Raw genomic sequence first — 19678 nt, forward strand, 5'->3', positions numbered from 1 at the left:
AGGGATTGAAGCATTTTATTCCCGCTGGCTGCAATACTGCACAGTATATATATATATACTGCATTACAATTCATGAATTTATGCCATCTGGTAGACACGCGAAGCATTGCAGCCTATTAAATCCTAATCATTATCATTTAACAGATCAGCCGCCCGTCAGCCAGGCATGAACCCAGGCTGGGAAGGCAAACGCAACGGGGCTTGTCAGAGGTGAGGAGCGGCGCATTCCAGGTATCTGCCAGGTACATACTGGGTATTTGCTCGAATAAAGTGTGTCGGTGCAGTAGCGCTGCTCTCTGCATAGGCCCCCAAGTCTGAAGCATACGTTGCTCTGTTTTGGAGACTGTATGACTGTCCTGTTTTTTGATTAAACCTTTTTTCTACATGTGAGTGCTGCAGATTTCCTTTTGTTCTACTTATTTGGGACTGGTTGGTGTTCCTTGTCCAGCTGCGAGCACCCGGACTTACAGATAAGTATTCCATATATTTATATGTTCATATAGTTGTGTGCACCCTGCGTTCCTTTTTGTGCATACAGTATATATATATATTTTTTTTTCAAGAATGAAAGGTTTAATTACATATGTGTCCTCCTTTTTGCTGGCTGGGCAGCTATTCCATGTTTCGGAAGAGGCTATTCCTTAACCCCTCATGGACCTTAGGGATACTGTGAGATTCTAGTTATCTTTAGCATTTTTTAGGTGCTCTCTTCACATGGTACCAGCATACTATATCTTAAAATAGAGTACCCCATAGTTGACTGCTGACTACATTATTATTGTTACTTCAGTTCTCGGGAGATGGTCCATATATATGTTTTTTTAGAGTTTTTGTTACATTTGTCTTGTATGTTTCATCATTGGTTGTTTACTTAATACATTTTGTACTTTCATTTTGTACTTTCACCCAAACAGAGTGCCCCGCTATAGAGTTTCTGTGAATCTCACCTTATGGGATTTTCTTTTTTTCTTTTTCTGTTATTCATTCATGTCCATTTTATTCCAGGGAGCACCACCCGTAGCATTTAGTTTGGGGTGTGGTTGTGTTACCATTTTGGTTGTAGTGCATCTTTCAGTCCTTTTTTCTATACATTTATTACCATGTGAGGCTGTATACTTAACTGATTTAATGTGTCCTAAAGGCTGATTTTTTTTTACCACTTATGGCAACATTTCCCTCAATTCAATTTTACAAGTGACTACATTGTGTCCCTAATATTATTTGAAACAATTCTGAGACTAATATCCAGCAACTGTTTGCCACACTGAGTAGGCAGTTTAGACAACATTAGTACCTAAAAACGTATCACTCTCAGACTAGCACAATAGGGAGTTCCTTTCCCTCTTATTAGCTCCCATTATGTGATCTGGGCTCTGTGCTAGTGTTGAAAGTGTCTGATCAGATTTGTAATAACCATTCTGCTCTCACTAACAGAGACCATTATAGCAGTTACCTATATTCCATCTGAGGCTGCATTACTTTGCAGCTAAAAACTGACACTAGCAATCATTACTATCTAGCACATTCACTAGGGACAGGAATACTTCCTCCCTCTTAGCTAAAGTTCCTGTTCTTGTCACACTTTTTATCCTTGCACTTATATTTAACTATTCTTTGATAGATTTGTTAATTCAACCCTTATTGTATATACCCTGTATATTTCCACTTTGGCATTTATTTTATATTTAAATATTTGAAGTTAATTTGTATTCCACTTCCACTTCACAAATTATTGACTGAGTGCAGTATAGAAAAAAAGAGAAAAACACAAAAGCGCACCAAGATTGAGATATAATGTGTATTACAGACAGATAAAATTAGTAGTATACACTTACATGAATAAAAACTTTAATGGTCCTGATCACGATCGTAACTTCTATGGTGAGGCAACAGATGGGATGAAAAGGGGGTGATTTCAGTCTCTAGAAACAAGCCCGCGCGCTGGGGCTGTGTCTTGGGCTATGCTGCGTGTTCAGCTCCACACGGTTGTCAGCGTGATGGTCTGCGTGATGCGCATGCGCGGCGAATGAAGCCCCCTATAGTAGTCCCGGAGATGCCTGTCCGTTTTCCGTTCAAATCGTGATTATCAATAAAAACACTTGTGTGAAGACTGGCAGTATGTGATAAACAGACCAGCGACACCCTTCGCGACGCGTTTCGAATACAAAAGTATTCTTCCTCAGGCAATATCGCCTTTACACATTATATCTCAATCTTGGTGCGCTTTTGTGTTTTTCTCTTTTTTTCTTGGGACTTGGTATCGCTGTCGGAGTTTTCTACTGGGATCCACATTGGAGGTGGGGGAAGACACCTTCAACATCAAGAGCTGCAAAAGATTAGAGAGGTACCACCATTCTAGTTTCTTAAAGAGCAAGAGCGCGGACTGGACATTTTTTCTAACCTGAGTGCAGTATAGTCCTTTTTTCTCCCTTTCTACTTTGTAAACATCAAAAATAATAGTAATAATAATAAAAAGTGTTTGGACTGTCCTGAGTCTACAGTACACAAGTATGATGAATACATTGGTACCTTTTGCATCCCCACTCTCACATTTCCTTTGCTGTGCTTGTGAAAGACTGGACAAAGACACAGGGGAGAGAGGTTGTAACCCACAAGACTCCTCAGCATGAATAATCAAACCACAATCCTGAAAAAAAGGAAAAATAGGCAAATCATTAGTTACATCAATACATAGAAAATATATAGTAATAAGGGACAGTAGCATCACAATCTGCTTATTCATAATGTTCATTTTTTTCCTACAATCTGCGCTAAATGCAAGAAGTATGAAACTTGTTAATACATTGGATGAACATCGTCTGCCATAGACAAAGATAAGCAGCAGCAGGCCTTTCCCCTGCCTAACGGTGTGATCACACACAAAAAAAATCTGAAAAACATAATACTGAAGTGTTATGCGAGAATGTGGCTCTTAAATAGGTGGTGGTAGGCATCTATATGGTGAGTCAACCAATCAGATTGACTGATTTACCAGAGGAAGTATGCCTGTTCCGGTGAGGAGAGGCAATTCAGCGGGCACCACGAGGCAGAAGAAAAAGTTGCTGAAGCTGGACTGTGCTGTATAACAATTCTTTAATGAAGCATGATTAAAAAGAGGGGGGACGCATACCCCTGCACCTCTAGGTGCAGGGGTATGCGTCCCCCCTCTTTTTAATCATGCTTCATTAAAGAATTGTTATACAGCACAGTCCAGCTTCAGCAACTTTTTCTTCTGCCTCGTGGTGCCCGCTGAATTGCCTCTCCTCACCGGAACAGGCATACTTCCTCTGCTTACCACAATCAGCTTGGAGCACACAGAACCGGTGGATTCACAGTGAGTAACATTGCTGCCCCATGAGAGCTGCCCCAGGCATTATAGGATGATTTAGTACAGAGAGACTGGAGAGGTCAGGGGGGTGGTTTCACGACTCCCCCCTACAACTCTGCACAACTCTGCCACCTTGTGCCATCTAGGGGATTTATGCATACAGCCTCAAGCACGCATTTTTCACATTAAGTGACCCGGTTCATAAGCAGTTAGATACTTACATTTTTATTATTTTTTCATCATTGTGGGTTATTACAAAGCTCTGTAGCACCGGGTGATTGGGGTCCTCTACCCCATTTTTTCCTTCGACTGATTTACCACATTAACCTCTCTTACTGATGATGGGTGTCTTTTTTCCCCCATGTGACACTATCAGTAAGAGTAGTTAATACATGGTAAATCAACCAATATATTTTACACGTGAACACCTACTACGAGTTATGTGATGACGACAGGCCCTATATAAAGACTGCGCCCTTGCATACTGCTTCAGTGGTCAGTGAAGAGAGGACGGCTCCTATTATAGAGATAGGAGGTAAAAAAGAAAAGATAAAGATTTGTAAATAAATATTCATTGAGAATTCATCTTTAAGCAAGGCAGGATCAGTGACTTCAAGCAACATTGAGGATGGGTCATCAGTGGACATGGATGGCTCCATATTCCTGTAGGATTCCCATGAATTAGGCCACATTTAAGGCCTCTGGTTTAATTTATTATGGATTATCTGTTTATAATATTGGCATTTATAGAGGGGACTTTTTAATGGTTGAGCATCACCACTTTTGATTGACAAATTCTAGTAGGTACTGGAAATCATTGACCCTGAAGTCCTCGATGGACCTTAACAGGTATTGGGCAAGTGTTTTAAATAAATATATATTATTAACCCCTTGAGTACCAATGAGGCACCTAGACACTTTGAGAGGACCTACATAGCCTCACTGGCACTCAAAGGGTTCACGACCTCTTTACTTAATACCAATATGTTTAATAGAGAGAGAGGAAGATATCGTTTAACTAGAATTTAGGCTCACAACCTCTCTTCACCCAGAACAGTTGTTTGTGGTTCAGAATTGAGTCCCTCCCAGATGAGAGACAGCTATTTATCCTGGCCAGCAGTGGGCCCCGCTCTGATCGAGTTGCTGCAATTACGAAGAGGAGCCTGGGAAGATTGAAAGTTGTGACCCTGCTGCCCAGGTAGCTGGGATGTATATGGGGTTGAGTTGATTCGCTCCCGGAGGGGTACATTGAGATATACCGGCCAGTTCCCATCTTCGCTTTGGTTAACCTGAACTATCAGGCTTCACCAACTTTACTGCTACCCCCGACCCTTTCTGGGTCTCCCCTTGTCCTGGCCGGACAATGATTCTGGACTCTAGTGGATTGAGATAGGAGACTGGAAGTATTGGGGGGTTGGGTTTTGGAGGTGGGGCATTTCTGAATACTGGCAAGATTGATAAGCAGCCACTGTTTTTGAATGAATCATCGGGACCCCTTCCAAGATCTATAGCGGACAGGCAAATGGCAAGTGAAGAGAAAGAGACTGCTACTTCAGGTTTGGTCAACCCCCCCCCTCCACAAACTACGACTGAAACCTAACACAATTGAGTTGATCCAACCGCCCCCTAACACATATACCTAACAACCAGACTGATATATAACTTTATACATTAGTTTTCAGGATATCCATACAGTAGTTGAAATATGCGTTTGTTAGGGGGGTTTGTTTTACTTCCCCACATAGGGTTTGTTTATTACCATCTACAGCATCTAGTGAATACTGTACATCTCCTCTACACAAATTCTCAACAATGTTCACAGAGTGTTTATGGAGCAGTGAACTAGGTCGAGGTTATTATATCTGTGTTCTAGAGGGCTACAAATATATATAATAGTTACGGAGAGAATCTAGTCTTGGCCCCCTGGCGGTGGGTTGTTCTCCCTGTTTCCCCTTCCTTTTTCATAGGCACTCAGATATGAGGGGGGCAGCACAAGAGGTTCTGTTAGATATTAGCAGAAGCAAAGCTGCTCACTAGAAAATAAAGCCTCCTTACGGATATTGTTTAACCCTCATGATGGGCGTATTAGATTGTATATTTTTAAAAGTTGTATGATCTCTGTTTACCTTCGTCTACCCCCTGGCTGACTTAGCCTCAATTACATTTATTTCGCTTAATGTGAAGGTTCTTCAGTCCAATAGAAAAAGGAAACTTGCGCTCCAAAAATTTAAAAGGACAAAATGTGATATCCTGTTTCTTCAGGAGACTCACTTCAATGTCACTCTCAGGAACAGCAATTACCCTGGTTAATATATACGCACCTAATGAGAACCAAACTGAATTTCTTAGAAAGGACCCAGAGTCAATCAATCAGCAATATATGTCTTCGCTTGTGGTCAGAGGATACATGAATATGACTCTGGCCCCAGAGGTGGATAGATCCACTGGTCCGGGTCAGGCCCATAAAATTCACATTAAAAAAAACAGCAAAAAAAGTAGAGATTTGATAAAGGAATTTTCACTGACGGATATATACAATACAATATAATAGACATACAATATATGGAGAGCGCAACATCAGGGCCAACGGGACTATACTTTTACTCCCCCCTCAGACTTATTCGAGGACTACTTTTTGATTACCAAAAATATTTTCCATGCAGTCTCCCGTTCAGATATTGGTTTAATTACATGGTCTGACCATGCTCCTATTGATTTGACTCACCCCTCCCCCCTTTGTTAAAAGTAAAGTGTTTAATTGGATATTAAATGACTCCCTGTTAAATTACCCAGAGGTTGAAAATAAAATCAAACTATGCTTGAGTAATACTTTACTATAAACAAAGGATCTGTTTCGGAGCTCTCTATGCTCTGGGAAGCTCACAAAGCAACTGTCAGAGGTGATTTCATCTCTATAGCCTCACATAAAAAGCAAACTAAAACTATACAAGGAAATATAGCTGAACCCCATTCTAACGCGGTGCTTGGGGTCCACATAACAAGACCGCGTTACAACAGGGATCACGAAAATTATTTTTTTTATTAACAAAATGGCCATTGCGATCAGGGGTTCCACGGGGCCTTACTCGGCATTTGCAGCTCTCCTCTCATGCTTCATCAGCTTCCAGAGAAAGAGAGAGAGAAGGGATCTGGGAGAGATGTGGAGAATATTTATTAGATGTAAATGTTTGTCTAAATCTGTGCAAAAAGGCAGCAACTACCAGCATACCCTTCTCAGCCTATCAGAGTGCAGAATAAGAGAGAGGCTTGGAACACAACCGACCTCCATTCTGCACACAATGAACAGGTAGGGAAAGTAAATATGTGCGTGTGTGTCTTTTCTTTTTCTTTATGGATTTGGAAGCAGTTGAAGTTTATTGCTAATGGTTATATTCCCACTGGGACGATACCTGGTGTTACAAAATTCTCACTGTGTGACTCAGAATGTAAACACCTGGTCAGAGCTTTATTATCCATCGCAAACTAGCAAACACAACAAGAAGAGAATAAGTTTGAGTAGATAGGGTTGTTTGGTAGTATTTGGAGTGGAGGGAAGTGGGAGACCAAAATGAAAACTATTTAATAAAGGTTGTGATTAAAGACCTGCAAGGACAGCAGCATGGGACATTTTCTTATGAAAGATACCTTGTCTTATTTCCATTTCTTTCTGTATCTCCATTAGGGAATGGCTGCTGTGTGTATTCAAGTGTGTGTGCATGTTTGTGTGTGCGCATGTTTGTGTGTGCGCGTGTGATTAAAGTTTGCCCAAATTTTTTTAAACGGGAGCCACGCTGACACCGCATTATAAGCGGATCTGTGTTGTAGCAGATCACGTTATAACGGGGTTGAGCTGTAGCAGACAAAATTGCTGAATTGAAAAGGTTACATAAAACCAACCCATCAAGAAAACTGTTTAAATCACACTCAGATGCTAGAGTGGCACTAAAACAGGTTCAGTTAGAGGACGTTGAGAGATCTCTGAAATGGGCCAACCAACAATATTATGACATGGGGAACAAAGCTTACAGACTTCTTTCTAATAAACTTAGGGGTATGATAGTTAGATCACAAGTCTCCTCAATTAAACATAAAAATGGTCTAACTAGCCACAACGATCTTGAGATTACTCAAGAATTCACTGAATCCAACTCTAAATTATACTGTTTGAGCCCCCCCCCCCATAGAACAACCCCAACTCTTGACTTTAGAATCTATCTTCCGATATCTGGAGGGGTGTGACCTTCCCCCATTTGACCTCAGCCGAACTAGTCGCTCTTAATGGTAAAATTACACAAATAAAGCTAACAAACGCAGTTAAATCCCTGAAATCAACAAAATCCCCGGGTCCTGACGGCCTCACTAATGCATACTATAAAAAAAACTGTCAATCCTCTCCCAGTATATACTAGAAATGTTTAATTCATTTTTAGTGTGTAAACCGATACCCACAACTATGTCCGCCGCAAATTTGGCCATTTACACAATTATACTTAATTATACACAATTAATTATACACAAAGAGTGCCAAGACCCTCTCCAATGTGGCAGTTATCGCCCAATATCGTTGCTGAACACTGACCTTAAGATCTACAGTAAAATTTTAGCCAACCGACTGAACCCTATTCAACCGAGGCTGATACATGTCAATCAAGTTGGGTTTATCTCGGGAAGACAAGCCTCAGAAACACCCAGAAAATAATAGATATTATAGATCATATACATTTCACAAAGACCAAAGCCATTCTGTTGAGTCTAGATGCCGAGAAGGCTTTTGACAGAATAAACTGGGTCTTTTTAGATAGAACGATGCAAAAGTTTTGTTTCTCGATACCTTTCCTAGAGGGAACCTGAGCCCTCTAGCAGAGCCCGAGAGCATTTGTTAAATTACCTGGGAACTAATTGGTCTCGATTAAAAATAAAAATGGTACAAGTCAAGGTTGCCCATTATCCCCCCTCCTCTTTGCCCTTTCAATGGAACCACTCGCCTGAATTAGACATAACACAAATATTCAGGGAATTATAATTGAAGATATTAACTATAAAAGCTCTTCGCGGACGACATAATATTAACACTAGCCAACCCATTAACATCACTCCCCAATCTTCAATTTATTCTGACGAAGTTCGGCAGGATCTCGGGTTATAAAATTAATAATTATGAATCTGAGGCCCTAAACTTGACGTTACCAACCCAAGAAATTAAATTGTTACAACCAAATTTTAATTACAGATGGTGCCCCCTCCCGTATTAAGTACCTAGGAGTCCATATTGCTAGGAATAACAGTTCCCTCTATCAATGCAATTACCCTCCCTTATTTGATAGGATCAAGAAGGGCCTGTTGAATTGGGACAAATTCTAGATATCATGGATCGGGAGGATAGTATCGGTCAAGATGAATATTCTACCTAGATTATTATTTATTATTTCCAGACTCTTCCAATACAGATTCCTGGAACAGAATTACAAAACTTGCAAAATAGAATATTCCAGTTTATTTGGCAAAATAAGAGACCTAGGACAGCGAGGTCAGTTATGCTGACTTTAAGAGCGAGAGGGGGCTTGGGAGTTCCAAATATACTGAGATACTACCAGGCTGCTCAGCTTAAGTCAAGTAGTAGTCTGGAATGCTGACCCAAAATTGTATTGTTGGTTGGCCATTGAGTCCCACTATTCAAAAACCCTCTCTCTACCAATGTCACTCTGAGCCCCTGTGAAACGAGAGTCGGTATGAAAATTGCTGAACTGGGAGCGATGAGGTGTACATGGAACACCTGGAACAAAATGAAAGACAAATTTAAGTTAGCCTCACATATTTCCCAACTCACCCCCTTTTTAATAACCCTAACTCCCCCCCCCCCCCCCCCCAGGTTGTAATTCGAAACTATTCGACCAATTTAAAACCAATCGCAGACTTTTTAACACAATCACAGACTTTTTAAGTAAAGGAAAACTTCTCAGTTACCAAGATATCCGCAACAAGTTTTAATCCCCAGACCTTCCCCTATTTAAATATCTCCAAATCAGACATTTTATACATACAGTCTCTCGGAATTTCCTCTTCCCTGAACTTTCAAACTTTGAGATGCTCTGCAGGAATGGAATCTATCAGAAGGATCTGATCTCGAAAATATATCTAGGTTTCGAGGCATCGGGTACCACTCCAGGCCACATTTATATGCTTAGGTGGGCTGCTGATTTACATTTGGATATTGACTATGATGACTGGGAAGACATCTGGGAATTCGCAGCAAAAACCTCTATATGTACTACGATAAAAGAAAACATCTACAAGATCTTATATTATTGGTACCTCACCCCAAGCAGGTTGAAACAAATGTATCCGGAGGCCTCTGTTCTGTGTTGGGGTTTTTTTAGACAGGAGGGGGATATGGTCCATATCTGGTGGACATGCCCTGCTATACAAAACTTCTGGCTTACCATTCAAAATATGATTAGAGATATAATGAAATTATCGATCCCTATAGATCCTTTGGTCTATCTGTTAGCCAAACCAGTGGAGGATATCAATCCCCACTTGAAACAGTTAATCTCTTTCATTCTGACAGTGGCCAGATGTGCGATTACAGCCGCCTGGAAGAGGCAGGCTCCCCCATCTAGGCAGACAGTGGAAAGCAGATTAAATGAGGTGATGACAATTGAGAAGTTGACAGCCTTTCTAAGACATTCCACTGACAAATTCTATAAAACTTGGGATCCTTGGCTTGAGAGATGAGTTAAGATGAGGATCATTATATCAGTCAGCGTAGGGCGACTGGGATGGATTTTGGAAAGTATTAGGAATCTCTGACCTAGTGGTTTCTCTGGGGGATGGAGGGGACGGTGGCCCTTCCCCTCCCCCCTCCATTCCCCTCCCCCCTCCATTCCCCTCCCCCTCCCTTCCCCCCCTCTCTTCCTTCCCCCCCTGTTATTTTTGATTATTTTAAAACTTTGTAGTTATATATCTGGGTGATCTCGGATATATTGTATCTATAAACTTGGCCCAACAAAACTGCCTTTAGACATCTATGCATATAGAATATGGCCAAATGCAAATTTCAGCATTTGTATTGTTTATCACTGTTATTCTGTGTGCTATATGTCAACATTGTTTTTTTGCCTTTTTATTTGCTCTTTATTATGTTATGTTCAATAAAAATGTATGTGAAAAAAAAATAGAGAGAGAGAGGGGACCAACACTCATGTGTCTTTTTCAAGGTACAATATTGTTTATTCAAACAAAATCAACGTTTCATTTGAATTTGTTTTGATAAAGAATATAATATGGCACCAAAAGACATGTGAGTGACAGCCTCTCTCCATTCCATGTTTGATTATTTTGCTCAGCACCTGGGCATGAATACAGAGTGAATTATGAGTGCTCACTAGAAATGGGCGAATCTGCCCAAATCCGTTTCCCGGATTTTCGCTGATGTTGCCCCCAAAATCTGTTTCGCTGTGTCATATCTGCAAACGGATTTAGGCAGTTTCAATCTGCACGGATTCATCAAAATCCACCCTTGGATGGATTTGTAGAATCCAATCTGCGGATTCAACAATCCATTGGCGGATTCTTAAGAATCTGCCAATGGATTGCTGAATCCACGGATTGGATTCTACAAATCCGTCCATGGGTTGCGGATTCCACGTAGTGTATTGGTAATAATAACAAAAAATCCACCAAACGTGAATTGCCCTTTTTGACAATGATCTTTGAAAAACGCGGACCAAAGAAACCAACCGATCCGCTGCAATTTGCAAAATAAAATTGGCCCATCTCTAGTGCTCACCACCTGTCTATATAGATTTATATAGAGCAAGAGTACATGACGGGGCATTCCACACATATCTGTAGCTTGACTACTGTAGGTGCACTGTACAGCACAGCAACTAAACAAGTTATACAACAGGTACAGTACAGTTTTCACATGAATCTTTGCAATTCCTAGGTAGTTTAGACACAGTTACAAATTCAGATGAATGCTTCTGAAACCATTATCCTTTTCCCTTTGCACGAGGGAGAGAGGGCAAGTCTTATTTTAGTCCAGTCCCAAGTGTTATATATATCCCCTGAAATTTCCCTTCAAACATCATGGGGAGAGACACCTGTGCTCAAGAAAGAGCACACCTGAAATATCTGGGAGACATGCGAATAGGATAGGCAAAGCATATTGTAATGATTCCTATTAGCATATCTCCTAGGTGGGCTCTTTCTTGTGTACCGGTGTCTCTCCATATGTTATTTGAAGGGAGTTTTCAGGGGATCCAGATAGATATCATAGATCGATATCAGTTAGGGCTGTACTAAAATAGGTCTCTCTCTGTGAAAGGAAATGAAGGCGGTTTCAGGAGAATCCACCTGCATTTTTATCTGTCCAAACGCTTACCCAAATATCCATCTGCAAATCAAATTTTGTTAAAAAAAATCTTTTAAGAATTTGCAGCTCGAATTTTGACATATTCGCCCATCTTTAGTAATTATAATACCATCTGACCTACCTCGACTTGCCAGTTTAAAAATATATATTTTACAGTGTTGGATAAACTGGTTAGCACCATCTGACCTCTCTCTACTCTATGCTAGTGTACTAGCCAATCATTGCCAATTTGTTTAACACTGTTCTATTACACCATTGTTGGGTATATTAGTTGGTATACAGACAACTCTGTCTCTATACAAAGGAGCATTCGGGCTCTGTATCTGTATAATGTAGGAAAGTTTGTGTTATTATTTTACCATTTTCCTACTTAATTTGTTAGAATAATACAAAAAAAAAATTGTTTTTGCACAACCAAATCCAAAACACTGAACATTTTTAGAACTAAGGGGCCTATGCAGAGAGCAGCGCTATTTCAAAACTCGCCATTTTTTGGAGAAAATCGCGCAGAAAACAGCAGAAAATGGCGAGTTACGAAAAACGCGCCAATTTTTTTTTTCTATTTCTAAAACTCGCCTCGCGACTGGCGAGAACCTCCATCTCGCCAGTTTTAAAAATATCCTTATGCAGAGAGGCGCGAACGGCATCTAGCGGCTGTTCGCGCCAATAAAATGGCGCGATTGTCTCCTTTTTGCCTCGCCAGGAAAAGTTGGCAAGAAGCTGCCGCTCGCGGCCATAGCAAAGGAAAAAAAAAGGCGCAATTTTTTTTTAACACATTTCTGCAGCGCGCATCTCGCCAATTTAAACTCGCCACACGCATTCATGTTAAACATAGCAGAATTCGCACATTTCTGCATATGGAGAATAAAACTCTCCAAAAAAGCTACTTTTTATTAAACTCGCCAATTTTAAAATTCGCTGCTCTCTGCATAGGCCCCTAAAACATCAGTGTAAGTGCACACTCAACACACACACAAACACAAGTGTGGAAGCAGGGACTGGTTGAGCCACCTGTGCTGAAGCTGGGATATCCTGAAAACCTGACCTGTTGGGGAGGCTTGAGGACTGGAGTTGAGCAAACCTGTCCTATACCACACATACGAATGCAGACTTGAATGTTTCTTTTTTTGATACATTGGATCAATATATTAATATCCACAGGAATCTGCCAAATAAAGGCTTTATTTATTTATTTCCAATAGCTGATCAAAATCAAAGTATGATTTTCATGCTGTGGTAAAGCAGACATTTCCAGTGTTGCAGGAGTTAAACGTATACCTGTGCACAAGTATGAACAAGAAAATCCCTGTTAAGTTGTCCTGTAGCACTTTGTTGAGAGCAGTCACAAGCCGTTCCGGAATTTGGGGCTGTTGTGTGAAGCCCTGTGCAAATTGTTACTGTGCAAGGAAGAAGCTGTCTGATCTTAATGTTAGTTGGAGTAATACTGCTAAATATCTACACAGCGTGCCCAGACCCTGTGGCTCCAAGTGAACATCGCAGTTAGATATTAGACGATCGCGATGCTATTTATTTAACTTTAGATGACTTTAGTGACAGTTGGGTTTCCAGTGCAAGAGAACAATTGATTATACAAATGTAGGTTTAAAAGTGTCACCTTCCAAAGGAATATATATATATATATATATATATATATATATATATATATATATATATATATATATATATATACACACATATACAGAGAGAGAGACCCAGTAAAAGGACATTCTCTAATACATGATATAGCAACTGTAATACAGGGTGAATACTGTCCACATTGACTAGTTTAAGGACAGGCATCCCAATTAAAAAAGGGTGATATTTATTGACAAAGTTTCGGCTCCCACATGAGCCTTTATCACCTTTTTCATTGGGTTCTCTCTCTTTCTCTACAATAAAGATTGAGCCACCTGTGCTGAAGCTGTGATATCCTGAAAACCCCGACCCTGCTCAAGAAAAGAAATCTGCGTTGGACTTACTAAAGAAAATAATTGAAATGTTTTTAATGGGGTTTATCTCTTGACATATTGGTGCTGGGTTTTGTCCCAGTTTTGCAGTAAAGAGATATTAGGCATCACCCCAATAGTCTCCAAATTGGGTCACTAATAGCTTTCTCTGAATCAGGAATTCCCCAAGATATTCAAAGTATCATTGTCAGTGGGCTGATTATTAAGATAGTTCCAAATTACATTGTAATAAATAATTACAAATGAAGTGTGTGTTTTTGTACAGATATTAATTTATAAAGATATCAATCTTATTCCCCCTGTAAGGCTTTTTGCAGTATATGACTTTTTTTTTTTTAATGCAAATTGTATATATATATATATATAGAGATATATATATATATATATATATATATATATATATATATATATATATATATATATATATATATATATATATATATATATATATCTCTATATATATATATATATAGAGATATACTGTAGCCAGGGTTACTTTAACCTCTGCTGCTTTGTGTTATGTAATAGTGTTAGCCAAAACGTTTTGTGCTGCTCGGCACTCTCGGTAAAATTAGCATTACAACATTTTAGAATACAGCTTTATTTCATATAATAACTTTATTTCATGTAGCGCTTTTCGCCTAATGGGATTCAAAGCGCTTCACAATTACAGTATAGTGTGCGGTACGCCGCACAGAGGATTTGTTTTGCAGACACGTCTATATTTGGACATTAATAATATTACTTGGTACAGCTTAGAGTACAGCTTGAGCATTAGATATACAGTAGGATTACTATATATTGTAACTAACAATTGGTAAGGATGGATTATTTTTAACTTTATATGAAACATTTGGTGCCTAGTACTGTATATGTAACAAGGGGAGGTACCTCCAGAGGGGGTTAAGGAAACCCTGCTCTGCACCTTGGAGGGCATATGTGTACTATAAGTATTCGTATTGGAACCCAAAATCAGGGGAGGGTGGTGCTCGCAGGGAATAAAGGTAAAATATTAGTGAAAAGAAAAGGATTCCCTTTTGGCTGCACTGAAGAGCACCCTACAGAAGTAAAAGTACTTTAATTGTCTATGTAAAAGATAATTGAGTCCTTGGAAAAGGGTGAAGAGAAACTAAATAAAATCATTTAAAAATGGAGGTAGGTGTGTGCTTGAATAGGACACCTTAACATATCAGTGCACCAAAGGTAGTATAATATGTTATATACTCTATTGTAGGTCAGTATGATTACATGTGGAATTGCACCGAGAGAAGGCATCTCGTGGTGGAGTGTAGTACGTTGCCGTAGCAGTCTTGTATCACTTTCAGTAATTCCTGCCTAGTTGGCTACTGAGGTACCACATTAGCCACCAAATGTTTGGCAGAGAGAGGAGGCCAAATAGTTAATTGGCCTGTAATTAATTTTGATAGCTGTTCCCACTATTAGTGGGTAAGACTCCTAATATAAGTTCCCTACATGATTGGTGGTTAGAATTGGAACATATACTAGAATATAGAGTTAGTTGGGGTAGAATAATCCCTCTCTAGGCTCACAAGGAGTCCTACCTCTGAATATCATATATAGAGATTATTAGATCAATGGCATCCATGAATAATTTCTAGTGCTATATCTTGTGCTCATATATAAAATACTATCTCTGCTTAGGTAGAAACTGCTAGTTGCAAGTTGATGAACACACTCCTATGTCAGAGCGCTGTGCTGCCCACGGACACAGTCTCCCTAAACGCTCTGACTTAACCACCGCACACACCTCTCCGATGAACCAGCATCACACGGAAGTGACGTACGTTTCACCTAATCAGCTTCATCATGCAAGGGTTCCAAAATTAAAAGAAAAAAGCTATCAAAATGAATTACCGGCCAATTAACTATTTTGCCTCCTCTCATCTATATATCAACAAGATGGCCACACACACAGGGGGTAAGAGCCTTTCTAGAAGGCAGTTGTGGTGCACAGTAAATGAGATAAGGGCTAGTCAGAATAAGTTCACAAGTGATCTATATTACCAGCACAACACTAAGTTAGGACTAAAACTAGATGTACTGTATTACATCCAAAATGCACACAAGCCCTACGTTTCGGTTCCCAGGAGGACCGAAATATCGGGTTTGTGTGCATATTGGATGTAATAAATTAATAAGAATATATATAAAAAAATTAAAATACATCAGTGAATGCCGGAAATCTTTCTTAACGTCTCTACAGATTTTTCATGTTTGGAACTTACACTTTCAGTGTCAGATGCCAGCAGTGATTTCCCAGGGAGTTAAATGCATATATTATTGAGCATAAATAAAAGTAAATTGAATCTAAGAAGGATAAAACATCACATTCTCAACAAGCACTGAGCTACAGTATAGTAAACATTTAGTTAACATCTTATGTATAAGTCAAGTCACCAAACAGGTACTGTGATACCATGAACATCCCTGTAGCCTTTTCCAAAGATGAAAGATCTACTGACCCCAAGTATGTTTACTAGCTGTCATTCACTCCAAAGATGAGAGGAACCAAGGTAACATAAATGATTATATCTTTTTTCACAGTGTCTGTTTCTGTAAAGCCTGGAGCCTCGTATTTTAACAGCACTTTCTAAAGTGTCTGGACTTAAATGAAAACGTATACGATACGTTTCTCAATCAGAACAAGAACCCTGTGTTTAAAAAATATTTTTTGTACACTTGAACATTACTGGAAATATAATTAACGAAATTAGACTTCACAGTTTAACTGCTTCATTTTAAGTCAAATAAGAATATTTTTTTATCCAAGGGCTCCTTTGTCAATTCCTACAGTAAATATATATATATATAGCCTGGCCTTCGGCAGCTATTGCTAACTCTGGGCCTTTCCTCTGTCAGTCCTGTTAAAAAAGGTCCTGTTGGAAAGGTTAATTCCTTCAGTCGGCCTGTTTTATAAGGCCTATCATGTTCTGCTGTATGCTGTGTATGCTGTCCTGAATAAAGATCCACAGAAAAGAAGCTGATGTGTGTGTCCCTGTTCCTGGTGTCTGGAGAATGGAGTGTCAGTGGGGGTCTCTCCTCTGGAGGCCCCAGGGGATCCCTACTGGTTGGAGGCGCTGTGCACCTGAGAGAACAAGGTAACCTGTCCCACACCACACCTCCTGTCCCTGTCCTGGGTTCTCCCCACAACACCGCAGAGCACTCAGCCCTCCTATTTATCAGCAGATCACAGCACCAAGACCACTCAGAGTGACCAGATGGAGTGTACCCCCCCAATCTCATGTCGGGTGCGGTACCATAGAAGGGTTACATATATATATATTTTCCCTATTGTATTCTATATGTACAAGGCTTGTCCTATACCACATCTGCCTATTAAGCCTATTTTAACTCCCAAACCTGCCTACCTACTTGTAGATCTTATGAATTCTGGTGATAACCATTCAGTCTGAATTAAAATTGACCGGAGTATATTTCCTTTTTTGACATGGATAGATTATGAATTCTGGAAATATTGAGACAGAGATCCAATTTAAACACTAATAAAGCTAGGGTCATATTTTGATCTGATGGCAGGCAGGTGAGTGATTCTCCCCGCCTGGAGAATAACTCTTCCTTACTTCTCTTGTATTGGAAAAGAACCAAGTGTGAAACACAATATTGTTAGGGCATTGTGCTAGGCTGTCATCACTTTCAAGCAGCAGGACATCATGCTGAGCACAGAATCCTTCTCAGGTCTGGTTCTGTTAAACAGGTTATACGTTAGTAGCTCTGTGAGGGTGAGTTATATTTGTGTAAATACAGATGTAGCCAGCTTTATCTCCAACCTGCCCCAGCACATGTGCTGGTGAACCGCGGACCAAATGTGGCGTGTTCACGGCGAAGTGCAGAACACGGGGGAAGTGGCCATCAGGATTAACACAGGATCCGTGCTTCTGAATGGGACTCCTGCTATGTTAATCCTACCGGGCCGCTTCAATCTGGAAGAGATGCGCCGTGAGTGTCGACAGAATCAGCCCCTCTTTCTGAGCATTTCAAATAGGCGATCGCACTGCTTTTATTTTAATAATGGAGGATTGAAGCAGGGGGTCTCCGGAGCTGAACCACATTAATTTTAGCACTGAGGACCCCCTGCTTCCCAAGATACAAGCCCCAGTATGGGGTTCCGGTGTCTCCGGCAAGTTTAATTCTCCCGCGTCACGTGACCGGGGCATTTAAACCTGCAGGAGATACCAGGGCCTGTAACTCGGAAAGCAAGGGGTCCCCGGGGCTAAAATTAATGCAGTTCAGCTCCGGAAAAGCTCTTCTTCAATACCGCGTAATTAAAATAAAATCAGCGCAATTGCCTGTTAGAGATGCGTAGGAAGAAGGACCGATTCTGTCTGCTCTCAATGCACATCTCTTCCAGACTGATGCAGCCCGGTAGGACTAACACAGTGGGAGTCCCATTCAGAAGCAAGGTCCCCCGCTGTGCTAATCCTGATGGGCAACTAGTCTGGGCGCGGGGAATCTGCGAGCAGGCAGTGGTCCGGCAACTGCCATCTGCGGTTTCCTGGAGAAATACTCGACAATATATCTGTATATTTGCACCTTATTAAATGGTCTCCAGGAAGTTTGAACTGAGCATAATAATAGCAAAGCCGCCAGTGATAATAAAACTCTGGATCAAGCATTCAAGACTGCCCAGGTGTCAGGTATATAGCTTTTGGTTTACATCACAACAACGTTCAAATACCATAACATATGGAAAGATTGAATTATTTTTAATGTGCAAATATTTTTTTTTAAAAATACAATAGAGCTATAATGAAAATACTTCTTATGAAAAGAAGCATCTGGCTTTCCCAGTGGTGCTTGAATAAAGTTTTTTTACAAGAAAGAAAAAAACCTTTGTAATACAGACTTAGCTGCATATTCTATAAACTGAGGTTATCCTTGTCAAATTGCACAATTTGACAAGGCAATATGTAGTGGTAAAAAAAAAATATGTGATCTCACAGTGTTTTATAAGATTGTCTGATTCTAAAAAAACGTCGTCAATTAAAATCTCACATTCCATGTGAAATAAACATACAAACCGCACAATGTTTTCTTTTAAACAGTATTAACATAACACTGGGAAATTACTTATCACAGCTACACCATGTAAACTTGTAATTTTACAATGATTAATTAATGTAGGTTAAGTGGGTCTGTGGCACTCGCATAACAGCTGCATCTTGCCTGGTTGCACTTGCAGGATTATAATTATCGTTTATTTGTAAAGCACCAACATATTCCGCAGTCTGGTACAATGGAGGTACAGAGTTCTGTATATTACATAAACAGGATGGCGTGGTAGCTTCGGACCAGATGATGTCACTTCCTGGATGTTCAGACAGTAGTGAGGGAGTCAATGTGAGGAAGGAACGACAGCTTGGGTCTAATATGATTCCTATCATATAAAGTGACTAAACCTTTTACTTTTATGAATCTGGAGTCATAGTCAGTGCTGGACCGAGACTTTATTGTGCAGCAGGTAGACAGAAAATTTGGTGCCCCTACTTACCGCCGCAGGTCACCTCACTGCATTCTTTAAATGTCCTCAGTCTTCCCAATTGCAGGGCACCTCTCAGGGCGCTATACGCCACTATTTGCGTGTGTGCTCGCCAGACACTCAGCTTGGCCACCTGCAGCCAGGATATGTTTTCGCATTTCCCACGGTGCACAGGAAATGTAAAAATGAATCCTGGCTGCAGGCAACCAAACTGAATGTCCTGTGTGTGTGCGAGCTCACATATAGCGGTGGCGGTCCGGGTAGGGGTTGCTGACGGTGCACTCCTCCATTTCCGCTTCCCCTCTGAGCTGCATCCTCACCCTCTTGGACATGCTCTCCCTCCCTTCTCCCCCACCAAGAGCCGGCAGGGCCAAAACTCTTACACACTCACAGCCAATTACTGCAACGTGTCCTGGTTGCTGTGTGCACAGAGCAGGAGCCTGAAGCCTTACACACAGCAGCTACACACTACTCCTCCTACTGCTGCT

At 40.5% G+C, this 19678-nt stretch overlaps 1 protein-coding gene across 3 annotated transcripts in view; it reads right to left on the bottom strand.

Annotated features, from left to right (window-relative positions):
• CPED1 (cadherin like and PC-esterase domain containing 1) overlaps positions 1-19678 on the bottom strand; it is a 406802-nt gene that overhangs the window by 49258 nt on the left and 337866 nt on the right. For all 3 annotated transcript variants that reach the window (XR_012801651.1, XM_075599939.1, XM_075599938.1), the window contains exon 17: positions 2530-2647. Coding sequence is in view for 2 of the 3 variants with exons in the window: in XM_075599939.1 (XP_075456054.1) it covers positions 2530-2647 (118 nt within the window). In the remaining variant the exon portion in view is untranslated. The remainder of the gene's footprint in view (positions 1-2529; positions 2648-19678) is intronic.

The sequence above is a fragment of the Ascaphus truei genome, chromosome 5 (genome assembly GCF_040206685.1).
Source record: "Ascaphus truei isolate aAscTru1 chromosome 5, aAscTru1.hap1, whole genome shotgun sequence".
NCBI classification, from domain to species: domain Eukaryota; kingdom Metazoa; phylum Chordata; class Amphibia; order Anura; family Ascaphidae; genus Ascaphus; species Ascaphus truei.